Source organism: Patella vulgata, chromosome 6 (assembly GCF_932274485.2).
Source record: "Patella vulgata chromosome 6, xgPatVulg1.2, whole genome shotgun sequence".
Taxonomy (NCBI): Eukaryota; Metazoa; Mollusca; class Gastropoda; family Patellidae; genus Patella; species Patella vulgata.
This window is the reverse complement of record NC_065884.2, coordinates 54290975-54306078: the sequence shown is the minus strand read 5'-3', so window position 1 is coordinate 54306078 and position 15104 is coordinate 54290975. Positions and strand designations below refer to the sequence as shown.

The 15104-nt window shown below is 36.6% G+C and overlaps 1 protein-coding gene and 1 long non-coding RNA gene across 6 annotated transcripts in view; one reads left to right on the top strand and one right to left on the bottom strand.

Annotated features, from left to right (window-relative positions):
- The window catches only part of LOC126823485 (collagen alpha-1(XII) chain), a 43465-nt gene that overhangs the window by 11348 nt on the left and 17013 nt on the right, over nt 1-15104 (top strand). For 4 of the 5 annotated variants that reach the window (XM_050552355.2, XM_050552357.2, XM_050552358.2 and 1 more), the window contains exons 2-5: nt 748-763; nt 2235-2294; nt 12417-12992; nt 13625-13681. In XM_050552355.2, coding sequence (XP_050408312.1) covers nt 748-763; nt 2235-2294; nt 12417-12992; nt 13625-13681 — 709 coding nt within the window. The remainder of the gene's footprint in view (nt 1-747; nt 764-2234; nt 2295-12416; nt 12993-13624; nt 13682-15104) is intronic. The other variant, XM_050552356.2, reaches the window with a different exon arrangement.
- Nucleotides 1-15104, bottom strand: part of LOC126823486 (uncharacterized) — a 54568-nt gene that overhangs the window by 38819 nt on the left and 645 nt on the right. The gene's annotated exons all lie outside the window — the stretch shown is intronic.

Below are 15104 nucleotides of genomic sequence, written 5' to 3'. Positions count from 1 at the left end.
ATGATATTACCCACATATTAGATATAAATAGATTTTATGTATACACATGCTTGATAATGTTAAATCATAGTAAATATTGACTAAAGCCCACACAAATTACTCAAGTTTTACCTCAATCCGTACCTTCAAATTCATAATTCATACGCTCTAGGACCCACCAATGTTAAAATCGAGCTTGTTTCATACTAACCTTACTGCTAGTACATGTATCATTATGAAATGAAATGGGGATTAACGTCCTACTGTTTTGCTCCGAACTGGGCTAATGAAGACGGACATACGCCAACAATGTGTGCTATAAGGGAAATTTTTGCCCGTTAGCGGCACTACGGCCTACTCTTATATCGAATTCCAACTGTCAAGGAATATTTTACGAGCACGCCAATGTGTACACGGGACCTCGGTTTTTCGTTTCATCCGAATGACTAGACAGCTGTCCTTGTCAGGCTCTCCGTCCTGCATCACTGACAAGGGGAAACGACGCCGGAAAATCTGAGTGAACTTTCTCGGCCAATGCAGGGATCGAACCCACTTATGATTTAGTCACTACCGACTCCTTTTGATCATCAACAGGGTTTTAGTTTTCTGTTTCAAGCTATAGTTGTCATCTGTTATATTAATACGGAGAATTATTGATGGACTGGGAATGAAATACCTGTCCAGAATATCATAACTATATATAGCACCTCAAAATGGTAATAATTTATATATACATGTAAATTAAATTGTTTCATTTTTTATTTGCAGGTTATACGATCACAAGGTATGTTGACTTATGTTCATGATATTATTTAGCATTTTGTTTTATTAGTAGATTCTGTAGAGAAAATAACAGATTTTCAAATAATACATGGAAAGCAGCACTAAATGTGCACATTTGTTCACAATAAGACCCAATATATATGTTATGAAATATGTTTGTTAAGTGTACTAAAGGGGATGTAGGAAACGATTTTGTTAAAAGGTCAATAATTTAATAATTTGTCATAGTAGACTTACTAAATATTAGTTTACAATCGGTATTAGAAGGATTACCCTAAACAAACATAACGTTAGCATGTGGTCTAAAATAACACGTTTTGTTGTTTGAATTTTAAATTTGTAGCACTGTTTATTTTAGTTTTAATATTAACAGTTCCATTGACGTTTGTATAATGCATGCATTTTTTTGTTTTGTTTTGTTGTATAACATTAATATTTTTATTCGTTTTATTTTTTTGTTATATATTTGAATAACATATCGTCTTGAAGTAATAATATACCAACCAGTGTTCTCAAAAATAAATTTGTAAAACACTAAATTCCAAGAAGATGAGCCGGTTTACTTTTACAAAATAACCTTGTAAATCTAAGAAAGAAATATGAAAGAAACAGGTCTCTTAGATAAAAGTTTTGATATCAAATTTTAAAAAAGGTTGTAAATCTTGACATATGTCTAGCTCTAAATCATTGGCAAACATTTAATGTTTTATTTTGACATCTTTGAAACAATGACAGATATCTAGATTCAGCTATGTAAACAAGTGCATCTGGGAGATCTATCTATGAACGGTCTTGGCAGTTTTATCATCACCTTTCATTAGATATATTTGTTTTTTTTTTGTTGGGTGTCTATTGTTACATCATCTGCATCATCTATCAACTGATAGCTTTGTGTTAAAATATCTGGAAATTTGACAAATCTACGTTTTGAATCAACGAGTCTTGAAGGAAATGCATTAAATCAAGAACGTTTAAATCAAATCTGAAAGCTTTATATTATAAAACATAATGGCTCAGTTTAGTTTTTATGGATCAGAAAAAGTTGATATTTTGGATGATGTTATCTCTTCTTGGTTCCTACAGCTGGACATTACTATTATTATTACTCAAGACGACCCTGTTTGTATGTTTTAACTTGTTCAATTATGAGTTTTAAATGGCAGTCTGTAGCAATGACTAATTGTCCCTTTAATTATTGGATTTGATTAGATTTGATGTTTTTTTTAATTCCAGAATGTAAAATAGAATTCCCGTGGATTAAGGCGTGCTAGATTACACTCATACACTTGTCCAAATCTGACAAAAGGGACGTAATCTACGGGTTTCATATCTTGGACTTTTATTCCAATCTAAACACACATTGTCCTTTAAATTCTTTAATGACTAAAGCTGACTGCTGACTGCCATAAAGAATAAAGTAATTGTGTGCTGAATATTTATTTTGTTCCTAATCTTTAATTCTATTTCTCTAGGGAGAGTTAAATATAAAAAGTTTAAACCTCGAAACGATTATCTCGGATTATCAGAATATGGTAGGCATTTTATGAAAGGTGCTTGGTAGATGAATATATTATACATTTATTCATTCTCCAATTCTATCAAATTATTTAGAACTATAGCCCCCGCCTATCTTGAACTTGTATAATGGGATTTCTTTTATAAATACATGCAACTTTATCTGCAATGCATGATAAAGGAAGAAAACATTTACTTTATGCTATGCTTTTCTTTTGAAATATACTAAATTATACTATAAGGATGCTTAAGGGAAATTCTTATACTGCTTCAATTGGAATTTCGTAATACCCTGACAGATTCAAAATCTCAATGGCTTATTTTATTCTATGCTTCCATATAGTAGATACTTCGCATGCTGTTCGCATAACTTGTGATTCATTTCGTCTACATTTAACTATGTGATATACCGTGCTGACAGTATATTTGTTACCCTCTTGTATATAATTATATAGAAAATTAACCATGTTATGCTTACATGTACAGCGTGCATGTTTTTAACGCATAATTTTCGCATTACACAATGTATATATACTACATTTGTTTTTAGCATTACTAATATATATATGTATAACAAGTTTGCGGCCGCGTCATGGGAATAGCTTATTTGAACTATGGAATACACTTGAAGAGAAAGAAACCAAAGAAAACTAACAAGTTTCTAGTTAAAGGCTTTCCTATATATAAATTATAATTAATTTGTGCCACCGATTTTCCCACAGGAATACTTGCGCTCTTCAGGACATTGAGCTTTATGCAACTCACACGAGATCAGAGATTGCACGCCCAAATTTTACGTATATACTCCAATGAGCCTTGAGCTTTCTTTGTATAATTGCATAATAATTTGTTATGTATGTCAGAAGTATGATAATCGCAGTAATTATGAATATGCATTTATTATATATAGCATTTGCTACAATAAAAAGAGTGGATCTGAAAAGTCTTAAACAATCTAAGCAAATAAGCCAGCAGTAATTCATTGATTATTATAAACACCTGGTTAATTGTTCCAATTGCTATGAAGGAAAATGTCAACATCGGCATTATTAATTTCTTATGCCATCTGGACTTAGGGATGTGGCTAAATTGTAATTAATAATCCACCCACACTTAATGCACAATTCGACTAATTAATTCAATCAGATAACACATACTACAAGACCTTGAACCCGATTTATGTTTACAACGTACAAAAAGTAATGCGACAATAACATAATGCGGAAGGATGCATTCAAATCTTATTATATCATAGATATTCTAGGTTAACTATCTGCGGAAAGACTTCACACATTTCCGTTCGCAATCCTGTTTATATAGAACCGTTCCGCATTCCAGTTACTGAATGTATAGAATCCGTTCGCATTTCTGTTCTCGTTTCTGTTTCTTGGTATTCATTTCTATCCTTTTCATCCGATTTCCTCAACAACAAATCATCATGTAAATTGTGTGTACCAAATTTTAATGAAGCAACGGTACACATTTCCAGGCGAAAACGGAGGGAAGTTGCCAGTGGCAGATCTGCGATGTACATCCTTTATTTCAGGCGAAAATAGATCCTAGGGTACCATAACTTAAAAGTACATTGGATAGCCTTGGTACGTCAAAGTTTAAAAACAGCCTGGTGGCTCTAATTAAGCGTATCAAAATAAAACTTTGCCAAGACAACGGTTACAGCCTTTCCGTTTGTTGTATCTTACTACAAATAGCTTTTACGGTATCGATGCTTCAGGGATCACTATAACCAGCGTCTGAGCAACAATCTCAGCTTTGTGTAACTCTCGGCGATAAGAAAATGAGAAAATTCGTTTGCAGGTAAATAGTTAATAAAAGGGGCGATACGCGGTTTCAGAAAAACATACACAGTGAACCTATTGAGAACACCTAAGCACACGTGAGAATAACAATGGAATAATAATAGTTATAACCAGGTCATCTCTTTATTTCATGTCGTATTTTCGGATGTTTGCAAAATGGGTCCATACCAAATTGTCACAGATCACCATTAATGTCCCCAATGACATTGTTAATTCTCGTCTCTACCGGCTCTAACCTTTTTCCAAACTTTCGTGGGGTTGAAAGCTTTCTACCACAGATGGAGCAACATATGGCAACCTCTTGATCAAAAGCAGGCATGAGGTTCACCATGGAAAACTTGAGATACACACACTGGAAGTAGAGACCTTTAAACATACAATCTTCCGCCCTACATTTTAACCTAACCAACCTCTTAACTCTTTTATCCTTACGCCTCAAAATCATGAATATTCTCCCAAACCTGACAGACAATGTATATTCAAACAAACCATTTTCTTCAATATTAAACCTAAAATTCAACAAAGATCGTCATGCAGAAGGCGGGTGGGGGTGGGGTGAGAGAAAGACCAAAACTAGCTTTGACCCTTACTTCGTGGGTGACCAGCGCGTAGGGATAATTGGTGAGCTGTACCCGAATGGACTAACATTAATCCATTAGGAACATTGAGGCCGCGTGCGATAATCATTATCCTTATAATCCGCTGGAGTATAGAGAAAAATGTCCCTTTCACACACTTTACTAACAATAAATCGCCCCCAAAAAACTAAAAATAGCAAATATACATATCCACCAGAAATGATAAGTAATTAGCAAGTGTTGGACGCTTTCTTTCACTTGTTTATTGTTAAATGCTATGGTAAAATATGTTAAATCGTCACGTAGCTATGCTAGATGTATCAGATTTAGAACTTCTAAATCAACTATAACATTTTGATGAGTGAAACATAGATGAAAAAACCACGCGGTTGGTCCAATGGTTTTTCCTTGTACTACACGTGAACATATATCAATAGATAACAGTTTCACGTCTTCCTGTCGTTGTTTTATTTAAAATTTGGTTAAAATCGCCTAGATAATTGATTAGAAATATCCATAAATGTTGTTTAATCTCTTATATGACATAATTGTAGCTTAATATGGAGTTCCCCAATCGAAATTTTGTGAACCTAAATGACCAATGACCACATAAACTGCATCCAGAGTTACCATAAGCTTGCAATATGCAATACTGAAAACAACTGCTGAAACAATTGACATTCCATGTTCAGAATTGTTTTAAAGTTATTATGCGTTCGGAACGGGGTGATTTACCAATATTAGTATTATAAACTTTTGATATATGTACTACGATCTGTAGTGCCTAAACACTGAAATTTGTTAATGAAGTACAGTTTTAGTCATAAAGAATTTGTAAATTACATAAATATAAACCAGATAAACCGGAAAATTGTACATGTGACAAGTTGAAAGAACTTCCAAGAAGACTTTTACATAGTGTAATAAACTTTAAAACTAGGACAAGGCTATGTTCGTTTATATACTATTCAAAAAAAGTAGGGGATATTTGATTTTGGGGGCATAATACTAAAATATGCAAATGACTACGAAAAAAGTCACTATAGAACCTAACAGAAGAAACATTTCCAGTTACATGTGACGCCCAAACGCACCAATAGCTACCGCATGGAATGCATGTGATGCTTGGGATCATCATGGGGGTCCAACCCAAGATTTGCACGACTCTGACTTTGAATGTTACAGTCATTGTGGCATTGAATTCCAGGGTGGAAACATCAGTTTAATTGTTTTAGTGACCAGAAAACAAATTTTGATATGCGTCGGCTTACCCAAAATGAAAGGTTACGTGCCCTTGGCATGCTACAGATCGGCACAACACAGGCGGTTGTGGCGCGGACGATGAATGTTTCTCAGTCTGTCATAAGCAGGCTATGGTCCAGATACCGTGATACACAATCTGTACAGGACAGACCACGCTCAGGTCGACCAAGGGCGACAACTCAAGCCCAGGATCGATTTATCCGTACCTTGGCCTTGAGAAATCGTGTCATCACAGCAAATCAGATCAGCGCTCGTCTTCAAACAGACACTGGTGTGAGAGTGAGTGGCCAGACGATTCGGAATCGACTGCTTAGGGGTCACCTTCGCGCCCGACGTCCTCGCGTGATCCCTTGTTTGAGAGATCATCACATTCAGGCAAGACGTCGTTGGTGTAGGGATCGTCAACACTGGGATAATCGACGCTGGAGCAATGTGATGTTTTCAGATGAGTCAAGGTTCACTGTTGATTTTTTGGACAGACGTAGGAGGGTGTGGCGTCGTCGAAACGAGCGCTTCCAAGACGTTAACGTCATGAGACATGATCGATTTGGGGGTGGTTCTGTTATGGTGTGGGGAGGCATCACTGTTGCTGGAAGAACGGCTTTACATGTTGTTGCAGGGCGTGTTACAGGCCAGTACTACCGGGACAACATCTTGGCAGTCCATGTTGTGCCGTTCGCACGACGTCATGGCCGCCGTTTCATCTTCCAGGATGACAACGCAAGATGTCACAGGGCCAGGATCGTTACAGGTTACCTCCAACAACAGAACATCACCACATTACCTTGGCCAGCACTGAGTCCCGACCTCTCCCCCATCGAGCATGTCTGGGACATGCTTGGACAGAGGTTACGTCAACGTCAACAACGTCCTGCCAATGTCCAAGAACTTGCTGCTGCGTTGCAACAGGAATGGGACAATCTGGACCAAAATGACCTTAGACGTCTCATTAGGAGTATGCCACGTCGGATCAATGCTTGTTTGGCAAACAGAGGAGGATTTACCCGTTACTGACTTGGTTGTGATGCTGTGGTAACTTTGCTGTTTGACCCCGGGTATCATTTTACCCTTATAATGGTCAGTCTGTGCCTTACTTAGTCTAACGATCATTTGGAATAAATCGATGAATGTGAACTTCATTTCATTTTGTCATTTGTTTCTTCGTCAGTTTCATTAGGTGACTTTAATAACACTTAAAAATCAAATATCCCCTACTTTTTTTGAATAGTATATTAGCCCGATTACAAATTGCATATATTACAATAAACATGGCAGCTTGATCACGCGCATGCAGTAATTCCCAACTTTGTGAGACCACTGATAACTATCAGATACCATATAATCAAATTGATTTTAGTGATTAATTTTCATAAGCTACATGTACTCTCCAGTACATGAGCGTATACGCCATTCTTTATTTTGGTGGGGGGTTGGATAGCTGAATGGTTAGCGTGCGCTGTATCATAAAGTCTGTCATTGAGTCGACTGGCGTGGTTTCGAATCCCCGGTTGTACGTGACAAGGAGTAGGGTCGCCTGTCCAACCTCGTGGGTTTTCACCGGGTCCTCCGGTTTCCTCCCACTGCTTAAGACCCCTATGCGCAAGCGAATTATTGAAATAAAAATTAAACCATATGTTAGTCCCGAAATGACCTAGTTTGTGTCGAGTGGACGTTAAACCCCATTTTTCTCTCTCTCTTTATTTGGGTTATTTTTGGCTTGCTAACGATAAGAGAACGCTTGTCGAAACGTCGCGCTAGATGTATATAAATCTGTGATTGTTTTGTGGGTTTTTTTGTGTACAAAATGTGGCTGGTATATGTCTTGAAAATTAAACAATTTTGTTCAGATTATAAGCCCAGTAGGTATAGCGTACTGTCCAAAAGGCTTAGATAATGACCTGGGTGACATAATGATCACTCAGGTCAAGAATAAGAAATCAACATTGACGACCGAACAATTGGGTTAAATATGCATATCTGAGCATTTAATAGTAACATATTTGACCCGTCTTAAAAGTAGATTATGAGTTTATATGCGTCTTATCGCGTCCCTATATTAGGTTGTATTTTTGTGATAAGTGACAAGTATGAACTATATTAATGATAAATAAATAACCAAATAAATATTACTATTAAATGTCTTGATTTACAATATTTACCAAAGCATGTTACATCAATTTATGACATACCTCCCTTATTTTTAAATATTTATTTCCTACTCAAAAATTAAAGATAACGAAATGCGGGGGTCATCTAGATGACCCACACACAAGCATATCTTCGATAAAAAAAATCCATTGAAAAAAAAAAGTCGACCTGATTTAAGCGCGAGTTTTAATATTTAGTGCAATTTGGATGGTCTAAAATAGATCTTAAATGGCTGCTTGTTTATTTTCGCTGTGAAATAACTTCAGTCAATTTGAGACCGGTCTGAATCAGATATTAAATGGCTGCTTCTTTATTTTCGTTGTGAAATTTTAGACTGAGATGGTAAGATTTTATTATGTGTACGACAGGGCGAATCTCCGTGTTTCGTCCTATCCTAACGTTTTGGCAACACATTACCTATCAGCCCCGATAACACTACCCGGATAAGTAGGAACCCGAGTGAGAAATAATAACACAATATGGCATATATTTTGCTAAATTTCAAAAACTCATTCATTAAAAAATTGACAATTTGTGTGAGTTACTCATTGACATTATCAACTGCTTTTATATACTCTTCAACAAAAGTAGGGGATATTCAGAAACAATACAAAACTGCAGAAATGCACGGCTGTTTTTTATTAGACGTAACCAGTGTATGTTAATAACAGGCCAATTGCCTACACATGAACATAAACAGTTCATATGGGCGGCTTATCTGACGGCCCCATTTCACTCGCAAAGAGATACACCTCCAATAGTGAAAATGGACGTTTTTGATTTTTGTCTTAATAATGAATAATTGCTCCACCAATCCTTAGACATTCAGCAATTCGTCGTGGTATGCTCCTAATCAACCGTCCAATCACGATTTGAAGCAATCTGTCCCACTCTTCTTGCAGTGCCACGGCCAAATCTTGCGGTATTTTGTCGACTCCCGATCAAATTAAACGTAACACACTAAAGGAAAGACACACTAAACAGTAAATCTCATGCAAGAACCGATATGTTATGAAGGCATACATGGATAGATAAACCAGCACGCGGCAGTTTTCATCAACCCTTCCTTGAAGTGTCAAATTTGACAATGATCCCCTCCCACGAGTATGGCGCTATTGCGTGTCGCACATGCAGCTCAGTGGTTCTGTTGGGGCGATAAGTTCTTCATCTGTGAACATATTCTCAAAGCACGTCAAGTATACATGACTATTTATCATATCACATTTGCATTTCAATATCCCCCACTTTTTTTAAGAGTATATGATCAAGATACATCTCCTTAATATGCATATTATGCATGTACAAGATCGAGTTATTCACTCGTGTCATCACAGCAAATCAGATCAGCGCTCGTCTTCAAACAGACACTGGTGTGAGAGTGAGTGGCCAGACGATTCGGAATCGACTGCATAGGGGTCACCTTCGCGCCCGACGTCCTCGCGTGATCCCTTGTTTGAGAGATCATCACATTCAGGCAAGACGTCGTTGGTGTAGGGATCGTCAACACTGAGATAATCGACGCTGGAGCAATGTGATGTTTTCAGATGAGTCAAGGTTCACTGTTGATTTTTTGGACAGACGTAGGAGGGTGTGGCGTCGTCGAAACGAGCGCTTCCAAGACGTTAACGTCATCAGACATGATCGATTTGGGGGTGGTTCTGTTATGGTGTGGGGAGGCATCACTGTTGCTGGAAGAACGGCTTTACATGTTGTTGCAGGGCGTGTTACAGGCCAGTACTACCGGGACAACATCTTGGCAGTCCATGTTGTGCCTTTGCACGACGTCATGGCCGCCGTTTCATCTTCCAGGATGACAACGCAAGATGTCACAGGGCAAGGATCGTTACAGGTTACCTCCAACAACAGAACATCACCACATTACCTTGGCCAGCACTGAGTCCCGACCTCTCCCCCATCGAGCATGTCTGGGACATGCTTGGACAGAGGTTACGTCAACGTCAACAACGTCCTGCCAATGTCCAAGAACTTGCTGCTGCGTTGCAACAGGAATGGGACAATCTGGACCAAAATGACCTTAGACGTCTCATTAGGAGTATGCCACGTCGGATCAATGCTTGTTTGGCAAACAGAGGAGGATTTACCCGTTACTGGCTTGGTTGTGATGCTGTGGTAACTTTGCTGTTTGACCCCGGGTATCATTTTACCCTTATAATGGTCAGTCTGTGCCTTACTTAGTCTAACGATCATTTGGAATAAATCGATGAATGTGAACTTCATTTCATTTTGTCATTTGTTTCTTCGTCAGTTTCATTAGGTGACTTTAATAACACTTAAAAATCAAATATCCCCTACTTTTTTTGAATAGTATATTATTTACTGCGATATGATCTCTACTGTTGAATCTTTTTTCTTGGTTCAGTCTCCATTAAACAAAATTTATGATATCTAGATTCACAAAAAAGTTGCAACTCTGTTACTATAAACCCCATTAAATTTTAACCTCAGTATTTTTGTGAATTTATATTTAGAAAAATTTAACGCTTTGTTAAACAGTATGTCAAGCGAAACGGACATCTTATGAAACATGTAAGATTGTTGACGTTTGACAAGATTGAGTAGATTTACGATAAAGCGTCAATTGACATGTTTTGTTGAGTTTGTTTAATAATTGGTTGCGAACTCATATTTTCTGCACTTTCATAACTAGAACAATATATTTGGCTTTGTAAACATAAGAATTAAATGTAAAGTCATTCCAGGTTTTCTAGAAAGAGCAAAATTAGTATAGCATACTCGTTTTTCCTGCTTATCGTCTAATAGACCTAGTGATTTCATTTGACCCCCACACCCCACCCCACCCCAGCCTTAACTGTGAAAGACCCCAAGCGAAGTATTGAAATAAAAATTGTACCATATACTAATGGACGTTAACGCCCCCACCGCCCCTCTCTCTCTCTCTCTCTCTCTCTCTCTTTCTCTCTCTCTCTCTCGATATAGCCTACCCAGAACCTACAAAATATAATGTATTTGTGTATCCCGGCGTGTTTTCACGTAATATCACGTACTCGGTAAGATTTAGAGCGTTATACAATTTGTGATAGTCAAATTCTTCGCAAACTTTTCCTTGTCCGAAATTAGAGAAAAAAATCTTTAAATTGTGAGTTAACATTCCTTTTATTCAATGACCATTAATCACTTCTTTATTATATCATTTAGGGTCGGCCGGACACATTTGTCAGTGTATGGTTATATGTTAACAATGTGACGTGAAATTAATGCGATTTCTTTTGTGAAGATGTGATAAAAGAGTAAAATATACCAGGCGCATTGTTATTAAAGTTATCCTCCCTTCCCTTGGGACATATTTGTAATTAAATTGTTGCCGTGCTTAATTTTTCCTGTACTACCTTTTTTTATATTTACACCTATACGCTAAAGTTTAACTGCATCTTTTAAGAAGTTTGTATTCAATTGACCTGGCCTGGCACTTCTTCTAGCCAATAAAGCGATGTTTTTGCCATGGACAAAGACTGGTTGTAACCAATCGCAGTAGCTAACTGTATAACTTAAACAGAACAATTAAGTGGTTAGATCCAAATTAACTGAGACAAAAACTGGTTTTAATTTTTATCTGATTTACCCATAACAAAATTCAGGAGAACAGAACAACAACACACAAACATAACGAACGATACGAAACACAACATAATTAGATACATTTTGCCAGATTACAGGTAGATATGGAATACTAAACAATATTTAAAACGAAAACGAATTATCAAGCTTGTTATCGTTATTGTTGCTTTCATTTAGTAATTGGTTTATAATTTAAAAACTACCACAATGCAATCACTCAATGAATCTTTAAACGAACAACATTTGTTATATTTGATACCAACCTATGCCCGATAATGTTTGCTTCATTGCGAATTGCATTATTGCTGTTAATGCTTCATATAATATTATGGTTTATTTGCTTTAAAAAAACATAAGCAACCTATTTAGCTTAAGTAAGTTTACCTGCTTAGCTTTCAGGCAAATATAACATCTCATTATTATTTATGGAATTCTGTGTAATGTATCCAATGCATGAATATCATTTCTTTATGGATTTCTGTTTAATGTATCGAACGCATGAATATCATTTCATCTCCGTCGTTACTTTAATTTCTTTCAGACTTTGTTTAATTGGATCAATTAGATTATATCTTTTAAAATTTTGCTTTCGATGGGAGTTTACAATTATAAGAATATGAAAGACATTTTAAATATGTTTAAATATGGCACTTTTCATATGGTAATATTTTGGTTAAAATTAATTAATTAAACCAGTTATTAAAAAAAGCTAACTATCATATTTGTTTCCTTACAGAGGAATATTGTGGTGGAAAACCAGCGGATGTTGTATTTTTACTTGATGCCTCAAACTCTATCTGGGGTCCAGATTTTAAGAAACAATTGGAGTTTGTGCAAAATATTGTTTCAATGTTCAATATTGGTGAAAACTATACACAGGTTGGTATGGCCACATTTAACAGACATACGGATCTTCAGTTTCATTTAAATACCTATCACAAGAAAGAAGATTTAATTGAAGCTATTGGATTGGTGGAAGAGACTTACGGTGATGCTACGAACACTGCGGATGCTGTTCGCTTTATGCGGAGAGAAATGTTCAGTCCACGGCATGGTAGTCGAAAGGGTGTTCCCAGAGTAGGCGTCATTATCACCGATGGACAATCGTCAAATATTTTAAGAACTGTTTTTCAAGCATCGAGAGCCAAGCGGCAGCATATAAACTTGTTCGCCATTGGCGTTGGTGACTTAGTAAATGCTAGAGAATTGCGAGGAATAGCCAGTAAGCCATCTATGGAGTACATGTTCCAGGTTTTGGGTTATGGTGCTTTGGGTTCTGTAAGAAATATTTTAGCTGTCCGAACATGCGCAGGTAAGTAATAAGATTTAGTTTTATTTTGTTTCAGAGGCTATTTTGATCCTTACAAACAAATATTGAACTTCATATATATAAGCAAGCGCATCTAAAATGAAATATAATGTTGTTTTATAATATATTGCTTTCTGTATGTTATGATCTCTTCAATACAACTGTAAATGTCTCCAGTTTCCGGTGCAATAGGTAATCAAACAATCATGTGATTAAGAAATTATCAGGGAACATCACACTTTAATGAACCCACGGGGTGGCGCACTGGGTGTGTGCTGGCCCACTAACGTTCGGCTGTTGGCCGAGAAAGTTGCTCGGAATTGTTCTACCTAGTTGCCCTTAGTCATTGGTGCAGGACAGTGACCATGGCAAAGCAGACGGTCGCGTTGATCAGATTGGATAAAAAAAACCAAGGTGTCGTGTACACTTTAGCGTACAAGTAAAATAACTCTTGGCAGTAGATAAAATGTAGACAGAAAGGCCGCTGTTTGGCAAAAATATCCCTATGCACATTGCATATATACCCGTCTTGATTTACCGGGTTGGCCAAAAAAAAAGGTAAAACATTAAAATACATTTCATTTCATCACACTTTAACAGGGTTTAGAGCTAAAAGCCATTTTGTTATTTTTCAGTAAGTGGTAAGCCAAAAAAGTTAACCACTCCAGTATTTGTTAGAAGAACAACCACAAGTAAGCTCTTTAAATCTGACTTCAAACATTTATATTATTCACGCCCCGTCTACCGACACTGAAATAATTTATATGGATTTGGAATAAAATCCCTGACTTTTATCCTAATTCCAAAGTTTCGGATTTTCCATTATCGGGTCTTAAGAAATCTCAATAGCAGTCACCGATATGTCACGCGATTGTTTACTGACAATAAAAATAAATAGTCGTGCAAATTATCTTTACAACATCAAGATAGAATATGACTGAGTTGATGCATCGATGGCATCAGTGGATTTTTGGTCTAACTGCTGCTTGTTAAGAACACGCAAGGACCTGCCATTCCAGGACCCTTTATTTCAAAATGCCCCCACTCCCTTTCGATAAGGTTGACTAACGCTGTCCCATGTGCTACTGTTTATCATTCAGGGATTTTAAAATCAGTATTTTGAAATGGTTTCTGGCTATGGGGATTTTTTTGATCAACAAAGATTTTTTTAATGTCATTGTTCATGAAAACAAATGACATCATGCCTTGAACGCATTAGCATTAATGCAATAAATGGCTTAGCAATAATCTGTACACATTGTCGTCCATTTTGTTAATCTCATGATAACCCCCAGGTTAAGAATATAGTCCCACGGAAAATAATAAAACAGATAGAAGTTACGGTATTCACAAAATGGTCGTTCGAATTTCGGTCAATACATTTGACGATATAATCCAATGCATGCGGACTGGTTTTATTTCAAACCAAAAAATGTCACATGAATCCATTTGTGCTTTAACCACACAACGACACTATGACGCCAGCATTTGTAAATTAATGTTGCCATTTTGAAAGGTTTCGTGAAGTCATTTATCTCCAACAAAAGCTTAAGTGCAGGTGGCTAGAGTTATGGGGGTTTTTAATATGTACTAAGGAACCATTTCCGTATTCTTCATGTTATACAACGTGCCAGTGAAAGTAATTTACGATATTTTAGCCTTTTATCAACTTGACCCTTAGGGTCACTTATAGAAAGTGCTGTATAATGGCGCAAAAGATCCCTTTTCTAAAGTTTTAACCTCACATAGTATTTGATAGAGCTACCTCTGTTCTGAATACAATGCACGTTTAAACCTACACATGTGTTCATACTTTTTCTAAAACCACAATGTTTATGTATTATCATGTCTGCTATTCAAACCTGTATGTTTCCAATTTTCATTTGAACGACACCATTAGAGTAGTAGAAATAAACGCTTTGATTAGAATAATGTGGCCTTAAGTCATTTAACGTGATCGGGCAAATAAAGAGAATCTTTTAACTGAAATACGTAAACACATATTAGCAGTCTATGCGTTATTTCTTCTAGATATGAATTCATTTGTTGGGTTTAAAAATAATACCTTGTAGGTTATCGTCTCGAAATATTAGGAATAACATTGCACTCATTTTT